The sequence below is a fragment of the Theropithecus gelada genome, chromosome 2 (genome assembly GCF_003255815.1).
Source record: "Theropithecus gelada isolate Dixy chromosome 2, Tgel_1.0, whole genome shotgun sequence".
NCBI classification, from domain to species: Eukaryota; Metazoa; Chordata; class Mammalia; order Primates; family Cercopithecidae; genus Theropithecus; species Theropithecus gelada.
In genome coordinates, this window is record NC_037669.1 from 136,124,470 (window position 1) to 136,139,241 (window position 14,772).

A 14,772-nucleotide genomic window follows, 5' to 3' on the forward strand; every position below is an offset into this window, starting at 1 on the left:
GGATGAATGCTGGCAGCTGTACCAACAGGAAAAGGCTATGTGGGGGCTAGGCATGTTCAACATGGCATCTTCCCTCTTCTTTGCCAACCATGTGTACAGTAAGGAGCAGACAACATGGCACCAGCCAGGTAGAAAACACATTTGCATAATAAAAAGATTAGGGTGGGGTGGCCAGCTTCTTCGTGGGCTATGTAAATATCACACCCGGTCCAACCAAACTTTGGGTCCTATGTAAATCAGACACTGCCTCCTCAAGCCAGTCTATAAAATCTTGTGCACTCCGCTGCAGACCAGAAGTCCCACTCAGGCACCCCTCTCTCTGCAGGAGGGAGAGCTGTGCTCCTTTCTCTTTCTTTTGCCTATTAAACCTCTGCTCCTAAACCCACTCCTTGTGTGTCTAAGTCTTCAATTTCCTTGGCATGAGACAACGAACCTCAGGTATTTCCCCAAACAACACCCACACCACTTCAGTACTACACAAAACTGTCAAGGTCATTATAAACAAGTCTTAGAAATTGTTACAGACAAGGGGAGACTGAAGAGACATGAAAACTAAATATAATGTAGTGTCCTGGATGGGATCCTAGAACAGAAAAAGGACATTAGGAAAAATCTAGTGAACTAGTAATAAAATGTGCCTGGTTACTAATGCACCAATATGAGTTCCTTAACTGTTATAAATGTAACGCACAGGAATGCACCCAGGCCTGTCTCATTCTACAGTTCGTTTTTTTTAGCCACCAAACCACACTGCCTCTCTGTAACCCTAATTATGGAAGCTGACCCTCATGTTGGAGGCTTATCTCTGTCTCATCCAGGCCTGCTACTGAGATCGCAGGAGGCCTCATCAAAAAGCTGCATCAGTTAATAAAAGAAACATCACTTCCTCCATAGCTCTGTCTAAAGACAGATTAAAATATAAAGCAGAATCAAAGTATATGAGAACCACGTTATGACTCTCTTCTGAGTCATAATGAGGTGATTGAAGCACGGAGTGGGCATTCAAATGTTGGTTAAATAAGTAAATGAATTAGCTTCTGAAGGCATTAAATTGCTCTTTTCTTCAAATACTTAAAAAGCTAGAATAAGAACATGTAAAAAGTTCTAAAAGTCTTTTTAGAACTCTGCTTTCTAAAAGACCTCCGAGATTGAAAAATCCATCCCTATGATCTGATACAGATTAGCTTGAAGGGGGAAGAAAAGCTTTTTCAGGTGATGTTTGTATGCTAAAAGGACACTGGTCTAAGAAAGCAGCAGAATGAGTTTATTTTTAAAGTGAACTTGATGGGGGGGAAGGAGAAGCAAAGGCATATAAATATAGCAATGACCCAAGACAGGCAAGACTGACCAATGGGAAGAGGTATTTGCTCTCAAATGTGCTTGTAGGGGGCTGGGGGAAGTCTACCCTGACCGTTAGGATCCTCAAGGCAGGCGGGCAGGCAGTCTAAAATAGTGGGAAGTGCTCCCAGGCAGGAGTCCCAAGATGGGAGTTTTCTATGCAGCTCCAGCTTTAACCAGAGTGCAATCTTTCCACTGCTGGAAACTTAGTTGCCCTATGGGATAAAACTAAATGCTTTTCCTGGGGCCTTACCAATTCTCATCTTTCAGAAATCTGAAAGAACTACAGCTAAGCGTCAAATAACCTTGAGGCCAATAGTATATTTCCTCCCCTACTGAAACTGTCTGGGCTGAAGTTATCAAGAAATAAAACTATAGTCAACTCTTGTGTATGTAAGGTTCCAGGACTCCCGCATATTCCAAAATCCACGCACACTCAGGTCCTCCAGTAAGCCCTGCAGAACTTGGGTATATGAAAAGCCAATCCTCCCTCCACAGGTTTCATATCCTGAGAATGCTATTTCTCCATCCACATTTGGTTGAAAAAAACCCAGGTATACATGAACTCACGCAGTTCATGCCCATGTTGTTCAAGAATCAACTGTAGCTTGTGTTTTCAGGCCTTTCCTTCTCAGTGACAAAGGAGCAGTTCAATAGCTAGTCAGGCAGTAAGAAGACAGAGGGCACGGGGCATAATTAGGCTAGAATAGCTTTCAGATGGATAGATACCAAAACGCACTTTCAACTTATAATTGGACCAAGTCATACTATGTTAGCTTCAACAGCTTGCCCTCACCAATTCATATACCCTATTTTTGTTTTTCCTAGGAAACCACAAGGATCTAGAAGAATAATACAAAAAAAAAAAAAAAAAAAAAACCCCACAAAACCTGACTTCACTTATTTTCCCCCAGATATTGGTGCTGCAAATATTTTAAATGGAGGCAGGCTGGCTTTTTACTAAAAGATGAAGAAAAGGAACCAATTAAAATAGAAACTCCTTTCCAGGTGGAATCAGAAATAAAGCAGGTAAGGTTTTGTGCCTCACTAGAGTGAGGTGCTGGTGGAGGGTGTGGGGGAGGGGTGCACAGGAGGAGCTGGAGATTTGGGAGGTGTTTAACTCTTGTGCTAAGAGGCCTCAGGTAAACCTTATTTCTGAACTATTAAACCAGGATGATGCGTTTGATTAACCTAAACTGCAAAACTGAACTAAGATTTTTCCTTCTGTCACCCACATTGTCTTTTTTTTTTTTTTTTTGAGACGGAGTCTTGCTCTGTCGCCCAGGCTGGAGTGCTATCACCCACATTTTCAACACTTGCAGCCTCATTTAACGTATCTGTGGATCCTTTGCTCTCTGGCTTAGTTCTTTTGGATAATAATGCCAAGTTCCTACCCATTACAGGAATCGTGATTGGAATCCACCAGCCCAGCACCCTGTACTCTGCTGCCCCAAGTGATTACATGTGAGCCTCCCAGAAAGGACAAATACAAATACTACTCTTGCTACTCCTCTCCAATGCTGACAGGACTGAGTCCTGGGGCAAGTGGATCCGGGAATTGCACTGCAATTTCGCAGTAATTCCCTGTCTGGAGAAGCACACCAGGTAACACTAGTTAAGATTGTCACAGTCCTAGGAGAGGTAGGAACAAAGCCCACATTATCACGATGTCTTCTGGTGGCAAGAAATCTTTCTCCCACCACCATCCCCTTCCTCCCAGCATCCCTGCCCCTTTGTGTATCTCTTCTGCTCTCACTTGACCACCTTATCCTGCTTACTCATAACCTCACCTTGCACAGTGCCAACACGGCCTCTCAAGACTCACTCTGAATTTTTTAGTTCTCATGCCCCTATATAACTCAGTGTTTCAGAATACCCTAGTTTAATTCATTTTTTAAGACAGGGTCTTGCTGTTGCCCAGGCTGGAGTACAGTGGTGTGAACAGGCTTACTGTAGCCTCAACCTCCCAGGCTTAAGTGATCCTTCCACCTCAGCCTCCCGAGTAGCTGGGACCACAGGTGCACATAACCATGCCTGGATATTTTAATTTTTGTAGACACAAAAGGACTCACTATATTGCCCAGGCTGGTCTTGAATTCCTGGCCCCAAGCAATCCTTCTGTCTCGACCTTACAAGTGCTGGGATTACAGATGTCAGCCACTATGCCAAGCCCAAACTAAACTAAACATTTTTCAAGTCAAGATCAGTGATTTACTTCTGTTTGAACTCTCAGAGCCTGGTTCATAAAATGTAAAAATTGAATAAATGAACAAGCTTATTTACAGTGAGGTATTAGTGATCAAATCTATGATCTTTTTAAGGAGTTTCTGCTTTTTATTTTTTATTTTCTATTTTTTTGAGACAGTCACCCAGGTTGGAGTGCTGTGGCGCAATCTCAGCTCATTGCAACCTCCGCCTCCCAGGTTCAAGCAATTCTAGTGCCTCAGCTTCCCGAGCAGCTGGGATTACAGGCGCATGCCACCACGCCCGGCTAATTTTTTTGTATTTTTAGTAGAGATGGGGTTTCACCATGTTGCTCAACTGTTCTCCATCTCCTGAACTCAGGTAATCCACCCGCCTCAGCCTCCCAAAGTGCTAGGATTACAGGCATGAACCACTGCATCTGGCAGTTTCTGCTTTTTAAAAGAGACCTGCAAGAAAAGAGCAAGGCTTATATCAAAGGAATAAATGTCTAACAGTAGAATTCCAAGTATTAGACACCCAAGTGAAGCTGAACATGGGCAGGACTTAGCCTGCACCCTTGGCTTCACACTTCACATCACCAAATAGGAAACCCACTTGTATTTTTCCCCTATGTATAGCTTCAGCCTTTCCTGTTACAGCCCTAAGTGCAATGCTGTTTCGTTTGTTTCCGGAACTCTAGACAGTCTGTTCCTTGGCAGATTCTGTTTGAATTGTAAATTAAAATATGATAGCATGGAGAATAGCATGCAAGGTTGGAGATTAGCGACAGGAGTCAGTGTGTTCTGTTCTGTTAGGGTTAATATCATGTGGCATAAATTTCATAATGAACAACGAAATTGTTATATAATGGGGCAAGTACAAGCCCCATATAGTTCAAAGCAAGTGACCCCACACCATCTTCAAAATCTGGGACTCTGTCATAGTCTAAATTTATCTGATTTGTCCCAGCTAATTGAGCACAAAGACTCTTAATCCTACAACACTCATTTCATCTGCACTGCTATGTTTTAAATAAGAGATTATGCTTATGTTATACATAAAGCACCTTCTCATACATATTTTCATACTTAATGTACTGGTAAATCAATTCCTTATACATTCTTTCACTTGACCCACAGAGGCAGTATTATTCCTCCATTACATGAGTGATTTGGTGCCAAGGAGATTGTTGCCTTACCCAGGGTTACACGGCTACATGGAGTCAGTCAGAAGTAAGATACTGGATTTTAGGCCAATGTTTTACCAACAGATTTAGACCAATATGTTACAAGTGAATATTCTAACATACTGGAACAAATATTAGATAAAATAGATTCCCAAGATTACACCTAACTCAACTAGGAATCTTACTCTTATGTCACTCATACTCTGAAAATGCCTCATTCCCATTTCTCAGAGATAAAATTTTTACATTTTCTATAATGGTCCTCTTCTGAGATTCAGGGTAAAGAAATCACATAAAGATGAAAATATAAAGATAGTTATGCTTCTTTAGTAAGCTTTTTAAATTCAACTTATTTCCAAACTAATGTGAGCAATGCTGATTCCCTCTCTGCCTTACTGAACGACATCTCTAAACTCAAACATACCCAAAGGATGACCATTATTGTTTACTTAATGGGAAAAATTTAAAAATATATGTGGTGACTATTTCCCCTTACTTTACAAAGGGAAACCAACATTGTAACAACACTGTAAATAGCATATCTGGCCTTTTCTAAATCCAGTATATTAGAATATTCACTTCTATAATAATGGTCTAAAAGGTATGAGATAGTTTTAAATCTCTGTAGCAATACCAGTTACCTGAAAAAGCTAGCTCCAAAGTGAATTTAAGTATGCTTTAAATGTGGATCTAGGGACATTCTATACAGGTCTACTTTAAGAAATATATGGGATGTCTGTACCTCTACCCCAGGAAGATGCAATAAGATTCTTAAGTATCTATATTTTTGTAAAATATTCCAACTCTTAAATGTCAAAACAGGAAATACAACACTTTCAATATTAAGGAGCTATATATATGTATTTTATTTTATTTTTTGAGACAAGGTCTTGTTCTCTCACCCGGGCTGGAGTGCAATGATGTGATCACAGCCCACTACAGCCTTGACATCCTGGGCTCAAGCAATTCTCCCGCCTCAGTCTCCCACATAGGTGGGACTAGAGGTGCACACCTGGCTAACATTTGTGTTTTTTTGTAGAGACGGGGTTTTGACATGTTGCCCAGGTTGGTCTTGAATTCCTGTGCTCAAACTATCTACCTGCCTCAGCCTCCCAAAGTGCTGAGACTACAGGCATGAGCCACTGCACCCAGCCAAGGACACATATATATTTTAAGACATATCCTTCAAAGTTAAGAAAAATTGAGAAAAGAAAAAAAAAAAATCACAATAATCAGACACCATGGTTCTCAAACTGTGCACCAAGGCACTAAAAGCCACTGCAACAAACTCACATAGACACAAAGTGAACTATTAGCTTGTGGTCAATTTTCAACACAGCATCATGCTACCTTCCATTTAATGATGTCATGTTTGCACAGCTGGCTGGGTTTTCAGTGGCCATGGTGATTAAAAACATGTATGTTGCAAAAATCAGCGTGAAACAGAAAATGAGGATGGCAGTGATCTGATAAGCTTTACAGTGCTCACCAGATGCACATATCCCATTCATAGTTAGCTTTAAGGATGGAAAGAATGAATTTTTTTCATTTACACATATTTTTTCAAATGGCTATGTTGATAGGACATAACTTTTTAAGTTGTTTTGTAACTATTAATAAATGGAACTGTTACTTATTTTGGCCTAGGGACACTACTAAAATTACTAAGGGAACTGTCAAAGAAGAAAGTTTGGGAACCTCTATACTAAATTCACATCAGGTACTCCAGCAGCCTGACCAGAAAAAGACAAAACAAGTAAAACAATGCCATTCAAAATGTATTTTATTTAATGATGAATCTTTAAGTTTCTCTTTAAGCAAAAATCTAACAGAAAATAGGTCAGGACAGCCACATAACCATTAAATTAAGTAAATGAATTCTCCAAACCATCTCATTTCTTTAAAAAATCTCTGGGTACTGGCCAGGCACAGTGGCTTCTGCCTGTAATCCCAGCACTTTGGGAGGCCGAGACAGGTAGATCACTTGAGACCAGGAGTTCCAGACCAGCTTGGCCAACATGGCAAAACCCCATCTCTACCAAAAACACAAAAATTAGCCGGGAGTGGTGGCGTGCACCTGTAGTTCCAGCTACTTGGGAGACTGAGGAAGGAGAATCGCTTGCACCTGGGAGGCGGAGGCTGCAGTGAGCCTCCCACTGCACTCCAGCCTGGGCAACAGAGCAAGACTCCGTCTGCAAAAAACAAAAAATCCCTGGGTACTTATTGCCAACTTTTTGGAAATCTCAACCGTGTGCTATATGGCTAATTCAGTCACTAACGAATCATGTTATTCTAATTCTTGAGTCTGAGTAATAGGAATATTGGGGTATGCTAATTGCATTATTCTACTTTTGTGTATGCTTGAGTATTTTCACGATAATTTTAAGAAGGTCGTTGAACACCTAATAGTCATGATATACAGAATTCTTGGTACTCCCATAAACAAAATAAGCACAATAAGCAGTTCAATCTATTATATGCTCACTACTACTCACAATAAAATAGAAGTTGTTTTCCAAAAGAATCAAAAGATGAGGTTGTCTTACTTAGCTAGATTTTTAGTCCACTGAAACTTTCTTCTTATTCAGAGTATCAATCATCCTAATGCAATTAAAGACATCTTGAAAAAAGGCTCATGTTTTCCACACCATTTATGTAGCCATATTAAGTGGAAATTTTAAAAAGTTTTCTCTAATAATGTTATTTTTTAAAAAAGAATGTTTTGGCAGGTTTCATATTGTCTAAAAGAACAGTAATATATACACATGGAATGGCATTCTGAAATATTAAAAAAGCATTTAATGATTAGAATTTGACACACTACTTGAACACAGTGAAGTTAACATAAGATTCCTAGCTGCTTTTCTTAGAATCTATATACATTAATTAGAATAACTCACTAACAATCTACTGAAAAAACAAAAAGCAAAAACAAAAACAGCTGTGTGGTGTTTATATAGCTTTTGATAAAAGAACTATTAAGAGGCAGAATGTCAGTTTTGAAATACAGGAGTTCAAGATTAAAAACCTAATACTTTTGTTATGAGTTATGCTAAAACAGTAAAAAAAATTTTCAAAATATAGTTGTCTCAAATACAGTCTTATCAGATAGCAGAAGGCCAGGCAAGGGCACTGACTTGAAGGGAAACAGACCACGGAAATATGACTGCCTGAAAGTAACTATGGAATTCAATTTCTCAACATTATTATTTCTTCTGATCTTCATATTGATGATTCACTAGTACATTTACTTTGATGGGTTTACTCAACTCTGATAACATAGTTTCAAATAATTAAAAGGACCTTATGTATTAAACAAAGGTTAAATTGTTCTTGAGAAACTGACAAAAGATTTGGTCAAATGTAAATGAATATGCAATAAGTCACGTAAGTCTGTGTATATACATATATATGACTTTAATTTTATAAGTGCATGTGTATACGCACACCTTTAGCTCATCATTTAAATAAAAAGCTATCCAATGTTTTGTATCTATTATGTTCCCTGTTAACACTGAGCAAAATGCTAATGCCTCCTATGTATGTAAAAGACATAGAGTAAGTTGTTATATAGAAACCCCTGACACTATACGCAATTTCTTATGTCCCATATTCTGATAATGTCTGTCCTCTTGGCTCTCACTTCTTGGACTTTCTCATAAACATGGAAGCTTCATGACAAAGTGTGAAAATCATCATTTCCTCCTTTATGAAGTATACTGAAGACAAAGGGATTAAAGTCATTTCACATTTAGCAAAGCTATTTTATGGCAACATTGTTACAACACAAAATAGACATTGCAGTTTACAATTAACAATTACATAGTGATTTCATAACAATTAATACTACTTACTCCAATTAACAAAATATTTCTTTATAAAAAATATGTTCAAAAGGAGGTTTACATTCACTTCTTTAATATCAAGGTTGTAACAATGGTCTTAGGAGATGCAAAGACAGAAAATTACTTACCTTAAAAATCTGTATTCTTGAAGATATATACTCCACTTGGATACTGCTCAAGGTTTAGGCTTCCCAGACAACTCAAGAGGATTTTGGAGTTGTACTTAATATACCCAAGAAATAGCCAAATTTCCTAAACTCAAAATTTTGCTAACCAAGGGCCCATAACAAAGTTAAAAGACACCACAGGGTTCAAAAGTGAACAAATATGTTGTTTTTGTTTTGAGACGGCATCTCACTCTTGTCACCCAGGTTGGAGTGCAGTGGTGCAATCTCTGCTCACTGCAACCTCCATCTCCTGGGTTTAAGTGACTCTCACACCTCAGCCTTCCGAATAGCTGGGATTACATGCGCGCGCCACCAGGCCCTGCTAATTTTTACATTTTTAGTAGAGATGGGGTTTCACCATGTTGGCCACACTGGTCTCGAACTCCTGACCTCAAGAGATCCGCCCGCCTCAGCCTCCCAAAGTGCTGGGATTACAGACATGCACCACCATGCCTGGCTACAAATATGTTAATGAGTTAATTAAGATGGTGCTGCTCAAATGATTCTAACTCAGGAAACTTAGGTTGCAGGTAGGTAATATCTAGTTCTCTAAAGAATAATACCCAAATGGCAGGAGGATTTATGTGTTGGTGCAGTAATAGCTCAGTCTGTTTCATGACCTAGCTAGAGTCAGAACTGGAGCAGTGGCTACAGCACAGGGGTGGCTTTCTCCTCTCTGAAGGAAAAGTAAAGAAGTAGGAAGAACGAGGTTGAAAGAACAGCCTACACAGTTGTTGCCCAGATCTCGAAATTAGCAACAAGTATGTCAGCTGTCCTAATTATTACCAAACAGGTCCTGGGAGTGTCTGACATACAACATAATAAAGGTATAATCAGTTCCAGAATCTGGTTCCTGGATATGAACTAATTTAGCTCTAAGACCTTCAGCAAGACTGTCTCTATGGCCTGCATTTCTCTCCTATAGGTTTGACAAAGATTCACCCGTAAGTTTGATGAAGATAGGCTAGATATGGCCCTCAGTAAGAATTTATTCTGGCTGGGAGATTTAAAACTGTAAATGCTTGAGTTCTACCTCCAGATTCTAATTTTATTTAATTGGACATCAGACCATGGTGTCTGATTAAATAACTATCCAATTATTTAATTGGGCATATTGTATTTTTAACTCCAGGTTATGTAATAGGCATGAAGTATTGAGGAACACTCACAAAAAGGTTAAGAGTTCAGTGAGACACTGAGGCCTCTTCAGTACATAAAAATAGGGTTGCAAGTTAGCATCTTGATACTCTTTGGGGGATTCCATATCTCTTCACTTGCCATTAAGTGAAACGTTCAGAAATTTAAGAGTCAACAATGCCATCATTACTGCTGTCAAAGTCCTTCAGTGATTAAAAAGATATCGTGATCCCTCCATCAGCTGGTGTTGTTAAATTACTTCAGTAAGAACAAAAGATGTGCTTTCCAAGGGTGGAGACATCCAACTTGTATTCAGTTCCCCATTACATTCTGGATTTGGGTCAATGAAAGCAGCATCCATTGGGGTGATAGCTAAGGCGTGCCCTCGCCACATATGAGTAAGATTTCTGGAGGGGAGTAGTGTGGAAAAGTGGTTTTACCATTGGGCAAGAGGATGTCAGAGAATTTCTGAAAGACATGGCTATCTCTAGAAACTCACTGTAAGTAAAGAGACAATTAACACTTTCGAAGCCCATTTATCCCTGATGGTCAATTACACACTAAGAACTTCCTTTTTAAGATTTGCCCTGAAGGGCCCTAGAGCATTACCTCTTCCATGCAGAGAATCAGAAAGCTTGGATTCTAGCTCTAGCTCCCAACAATTAGCTGTATATAACTGATGATGGGTGACTTCATTAGTGTCAAAGCCAAAGCATATTCTCTGTCAGCTTTTCAAAAAAACACGCAGTAAAGAGAGATTCCTACCAGGAAACTTTGATGGGTGTTTTTCAAGTGTTATCTCACAGCAGAAGATTCCTCAAGTGGTCAAACCTTGCCAACAGCTTCAAAAAAAAGGTAGCTAGGATTTAACTTTACAGTGCATTTTGATGTTTCCCTTTGTGTCGTATCTGACAATAAAAGAACTTAAAAAAAAAACAGAAAACCCAACACTATCCAGCTTCTCCATTCTGTCTCCTGCTTTGCTTTTTCTTGTTTATAAAATACAAATTGATGGCTGGATTTGATGTTGAAAATTTAATATAGTTATCTCATGTCACAGATAAACAACAAAAATGACTTGACCAAGTTCACAGTGTTGTTTAATGTCAGAGCAAAGCACTAAAGATGGATAGTCCTGCCTTTCTAATTTGAACGCTCTTATCTCTACAGGTTAGGATCAAGTTATTCAGCAAAATAGGCTATCAGGAGGTTAAGCCCAAACAGTGAGGACACAAACTTTTATGATGTTTGACTAAATGCATGCAGTTTACCTCAAGATTAAGGGATTAAAAAAAGGTTGGAAAACAGTGTAACCCTATCTCCTGGATACATCTACAGACCTGCATTTAGGAATTATGCCAGGCTGTTATTTCTAACAGAGCTGATGATCATAGATGGGGCCTTTAGGCAGGACTGGGTATTTGGTTCTTAAAAATGATTCTGTGCCTGCCTATCTTAGGAATAAATAATGCTTTCAATGATCTGCATTGTTCTGTCTACCTAAAAGGTACAAAGAAAAAGAATATATTTAATTAAAGAGAGATGTGTCCCAGGTAGATGGTAAGCAATGGGAATAAAGTCATGATATACCCAGCATAACCAATGATGAATGTTATTAGCCTGGTAGCCACCATTCTAGTCTTAGTTGAAAATAAGCATCTCATAAGTTTACATAATTTTAGGTGTCAGAATACATGTACGGAAAGGACAATCTAGACTAAGGAAACCTGAAATTTAATTCTGAAATTCATTAGGGAACCATGCCTAAGATGAGTTTATTTTCTTAACTGTAAAATGGAAGTGCAACCTTTAACTTTCCTCAGTGGCTCAGATGAAATACTGTGAAGGTACAGAGTAATGCTATATGACACAAAGCAAAAAGTGCTGTGCAAAAGAAGACAGTGTGCTAAATATTAGGAAATTTCTGAGTTCCAGAAAATTTAGATTTTTAAGAAACTATGTCATGTGAAGACGTGTTTTGGAGAAACAATTTTTCCAATATTGTATTTATATATTAGGAGGGATTATATAAAAGGTGTTCAAAAACAAGTATCAGGAAAACACTAAATTAAGCAGAATTTAGCAATTGTTTTTAACTTCAGAATTTCTCAGAGCTTTGAATATTGTATACCATGAATCTCCAAGAAAGGACAACTGAGCTTATTCTCCCCAAACTTATATGACCACCTAATCCTTTTTACATGGACCTTCTCAGTGGAGCAGTGTTCCATATAACATACTTAGGGAACACACATTCTTACTATCTATTTTCCCAATTCCTATTGTTTGCTTCAACACAAAATAGTAAGACACTGTGGCTAGAATTTTTTTTTCCATATAAACATAAACGTGTACTGACACATGTTGGTAAGCATTTTATAGGCTGTCTATTCTAGCTCTCAAATAACATGACTCTAAATCTAAACCAGATCACTAACATAGCCTCTTTCCAGAAGGCCATAATGAGTACCTCCTCATCAGGATAGAGAATGTACCCTTTAAGTTTTGTAGGAGTCAAGTACCCCTTTGTCTTGGGCACAGATTTCTGTTAAGACAGACAGAAACTCTTCCCTTGCTGGTCCAGCAGCAGTTTTCTTGTTCTCTGGACCAGCCAGAATAAAAAGACGACTTCTTGCCATGCATCATTTGTTGTTTATCTAACACTGAATCCCAAATAAAATTTCACACCTGATTAATAGATCTGACCTTTTAAACTAGAAAAGCAGCAGCAACCTGAGATGGAATTGGTAAGAGAAAAATATGGTAACATTCTTAGCTAAAATACTGAGAGAAACGGAGAGTTTAAGTCTACTACTGTCTACAGTACTTATGTGAATGTTATAAAAGATCTGTTAGAAACTGGTGGCGATGGCAACAAGTCCTGCACCAGTTCTTAAATTCTCTCTTATAGCTAGTAGAAAGGATTACAAAGTTTGGCAAACATCTTGCATGGATCAAGACTGTTCACAGATGTCTGAGCAACGAATAATATGTCTATAGATTAGATTTAAGAGGTCATTTTACAACTGTTTACTAGAAGATATAAACATTTTTGCTCTCCCATTTGTAAGCTGTAGGTATGCATCATGGCTTCTGTGATCTCAGAGCTGTTTCTCGGACCAGCAAAAGAAGAGATGAAAATGCTCCTCTTGACCTCTATCTGCACTACACCAGAAATGTCACTGAGCCAGTTTCTTCTAGGGAGATAACAGAAACATTCTATGCAAGGCTGTGGGGGGCTGGTAATATAAGGCTAGGAGGATAAAGCTCCTTACTAATGAACAAGCTGACATTGAATAACATGGCATCTATGTGGAACATGGTTTGAAAACATTTTAAGATCATTCAGACATCTGAGACCACTCACAGTTTCTTCCTCCCAAGGCTGTGAAATAAAATTCAAAAGTACATCAATAAATTCCTGGTGCTTTTCCATTTTATGGTAGCTTACATTTTATACCCTCAGTGTCCTTCAAAAGTGGCTGGAATAGCCCACCTATACCTTTATCTGATATGTTCATCTCTTTTTCACCCTTTGGAGAAGTAACATTACTTACAAGAAAACTGATTCTCCAAAAAGTATATATACATAGTACGTAACACTGGTAAATAATGGGTGTTTCTAACAGTTCTTAGAAACTGGCAAAGAGACAGAAGCCCGTAACTACCCCCAAACTCACCCACCTTCATACATCTTCACAGAGACATCAATAGCAACAGTGAATGTATACATAAAGAATAAGTGAGGCAAAGGCAAAAGCAGTATCAATCTGTCTGAGTGTAGGCAATGGTGCCTTGATTATTTACCCGTACAAATTCTTCAGTCCCTTTTGGTTATCCCCAACTCAGCTCTTAAGCCGCAGATTTTTGCTGTGGAGAACTCAGATGTGATGTAGCTGCTCCAGTAACTCTTTTCACAGTACTGCATGTCAATAATGGGAATGATTTCTAATCAATTTAAACTGCACACGGTACTTTAATAGAACAAGAAGTTTATTACTCCCACTCAGTAGTTCCTGGGGGCTTTGATGTTAAGTCATACATAATTCGAGAAATACCAGGAATCTTCTTAATCTCAGTGACCATCTTTAATACCACCTATTAAAAAAAATTACAGAGAAAAGTCAGCATCCACTGCATGTCCACCAGTCCTAGAGGGCTTACATTTCTAATTTAAAATTAAAAGTTGACTATTTTCACTATTGTCCTCCACGTATATGGGATGGTTTCCGATTAATCTTATAGAATGAACCTATTCCCCTCTGCAGGGATAGGTTTAAGTTATTAAGGTTTAAAATATTAGTGACTTAAACTCAGTACTACTCAAAGTGTGATCCACAAACAGGTGCTAGTCTGCAATTTGTGTTTGTGACTGAGCCACAACAAATGCTTAAGAACATACAGTGATTTGACATTGCTGTGGCATCTAGGCATGTGATTTTATGTGTTTCAGCCAATGCTCTGCAAATTATCTGCAGCTTAAACATACAACTCTAAGGGCCATTAATCATTATCAAGTATACAGGAAGAGAGGATGGCCTGCTCACTTGTCAAATTTGGCAAATTTGAGTCTAAGAGAAAACTAACTAAGCCACATTCCCCAACCCATCTACTTAGCTACAACCACAGCCTCGTGTTAGTGCACTGGAGGCAGCGGCCCAACTGTGAGACAAAGTCTCACTTTGATTTTCACTTGCTATTATGCAAGTAGCTCCTTTGGAATGTTCTGGTGAAAACAAAGAAGGATCAAAAATTGAGTTGGAATTGGTAGTAGGGAGAATATTTAGGCAATTCTTGGGTGTCTGGCCATAAAGCTATCAAATTGCATCCTTATTTCTAACAAACTCTTCTTCACTCCTAGAGTTTTCTTCTTTATTTGGGGAATACTATTTGTAAAGTAGAAACTGGCAGGATT

The 14,772-nt window shown here is 38.7% G+C and overlaps 1 protein-coding gene across 2 annotated transcripts in view; it reads right to left on the reverse strand.

Moving 5' to 3' along the window:
• Positions 1-12,191: 12,191 nt before the first annotated feature.
• The window catches only part of GMPS (guanine monophosphate synthase), a 72,801-nt gene continuing 70,220 nt past the window's right edge, over positions 12,192-14,772 (reverse strand). For both annotated transcript variants that reach the window (XM_025375941.1, XM_025375942.1), the window contains one exon: positions 12,192-13,955. In XM_025375941.1, the coding sequence (XP_025231726.1) occupies positions 13,854-13,955 (102 nt within the window). In that variant the 3' untranslated portion in view covers positions 12,192-13,853. The remainder of the gene's footprint in view (positions 13,956-14,772) is intronic.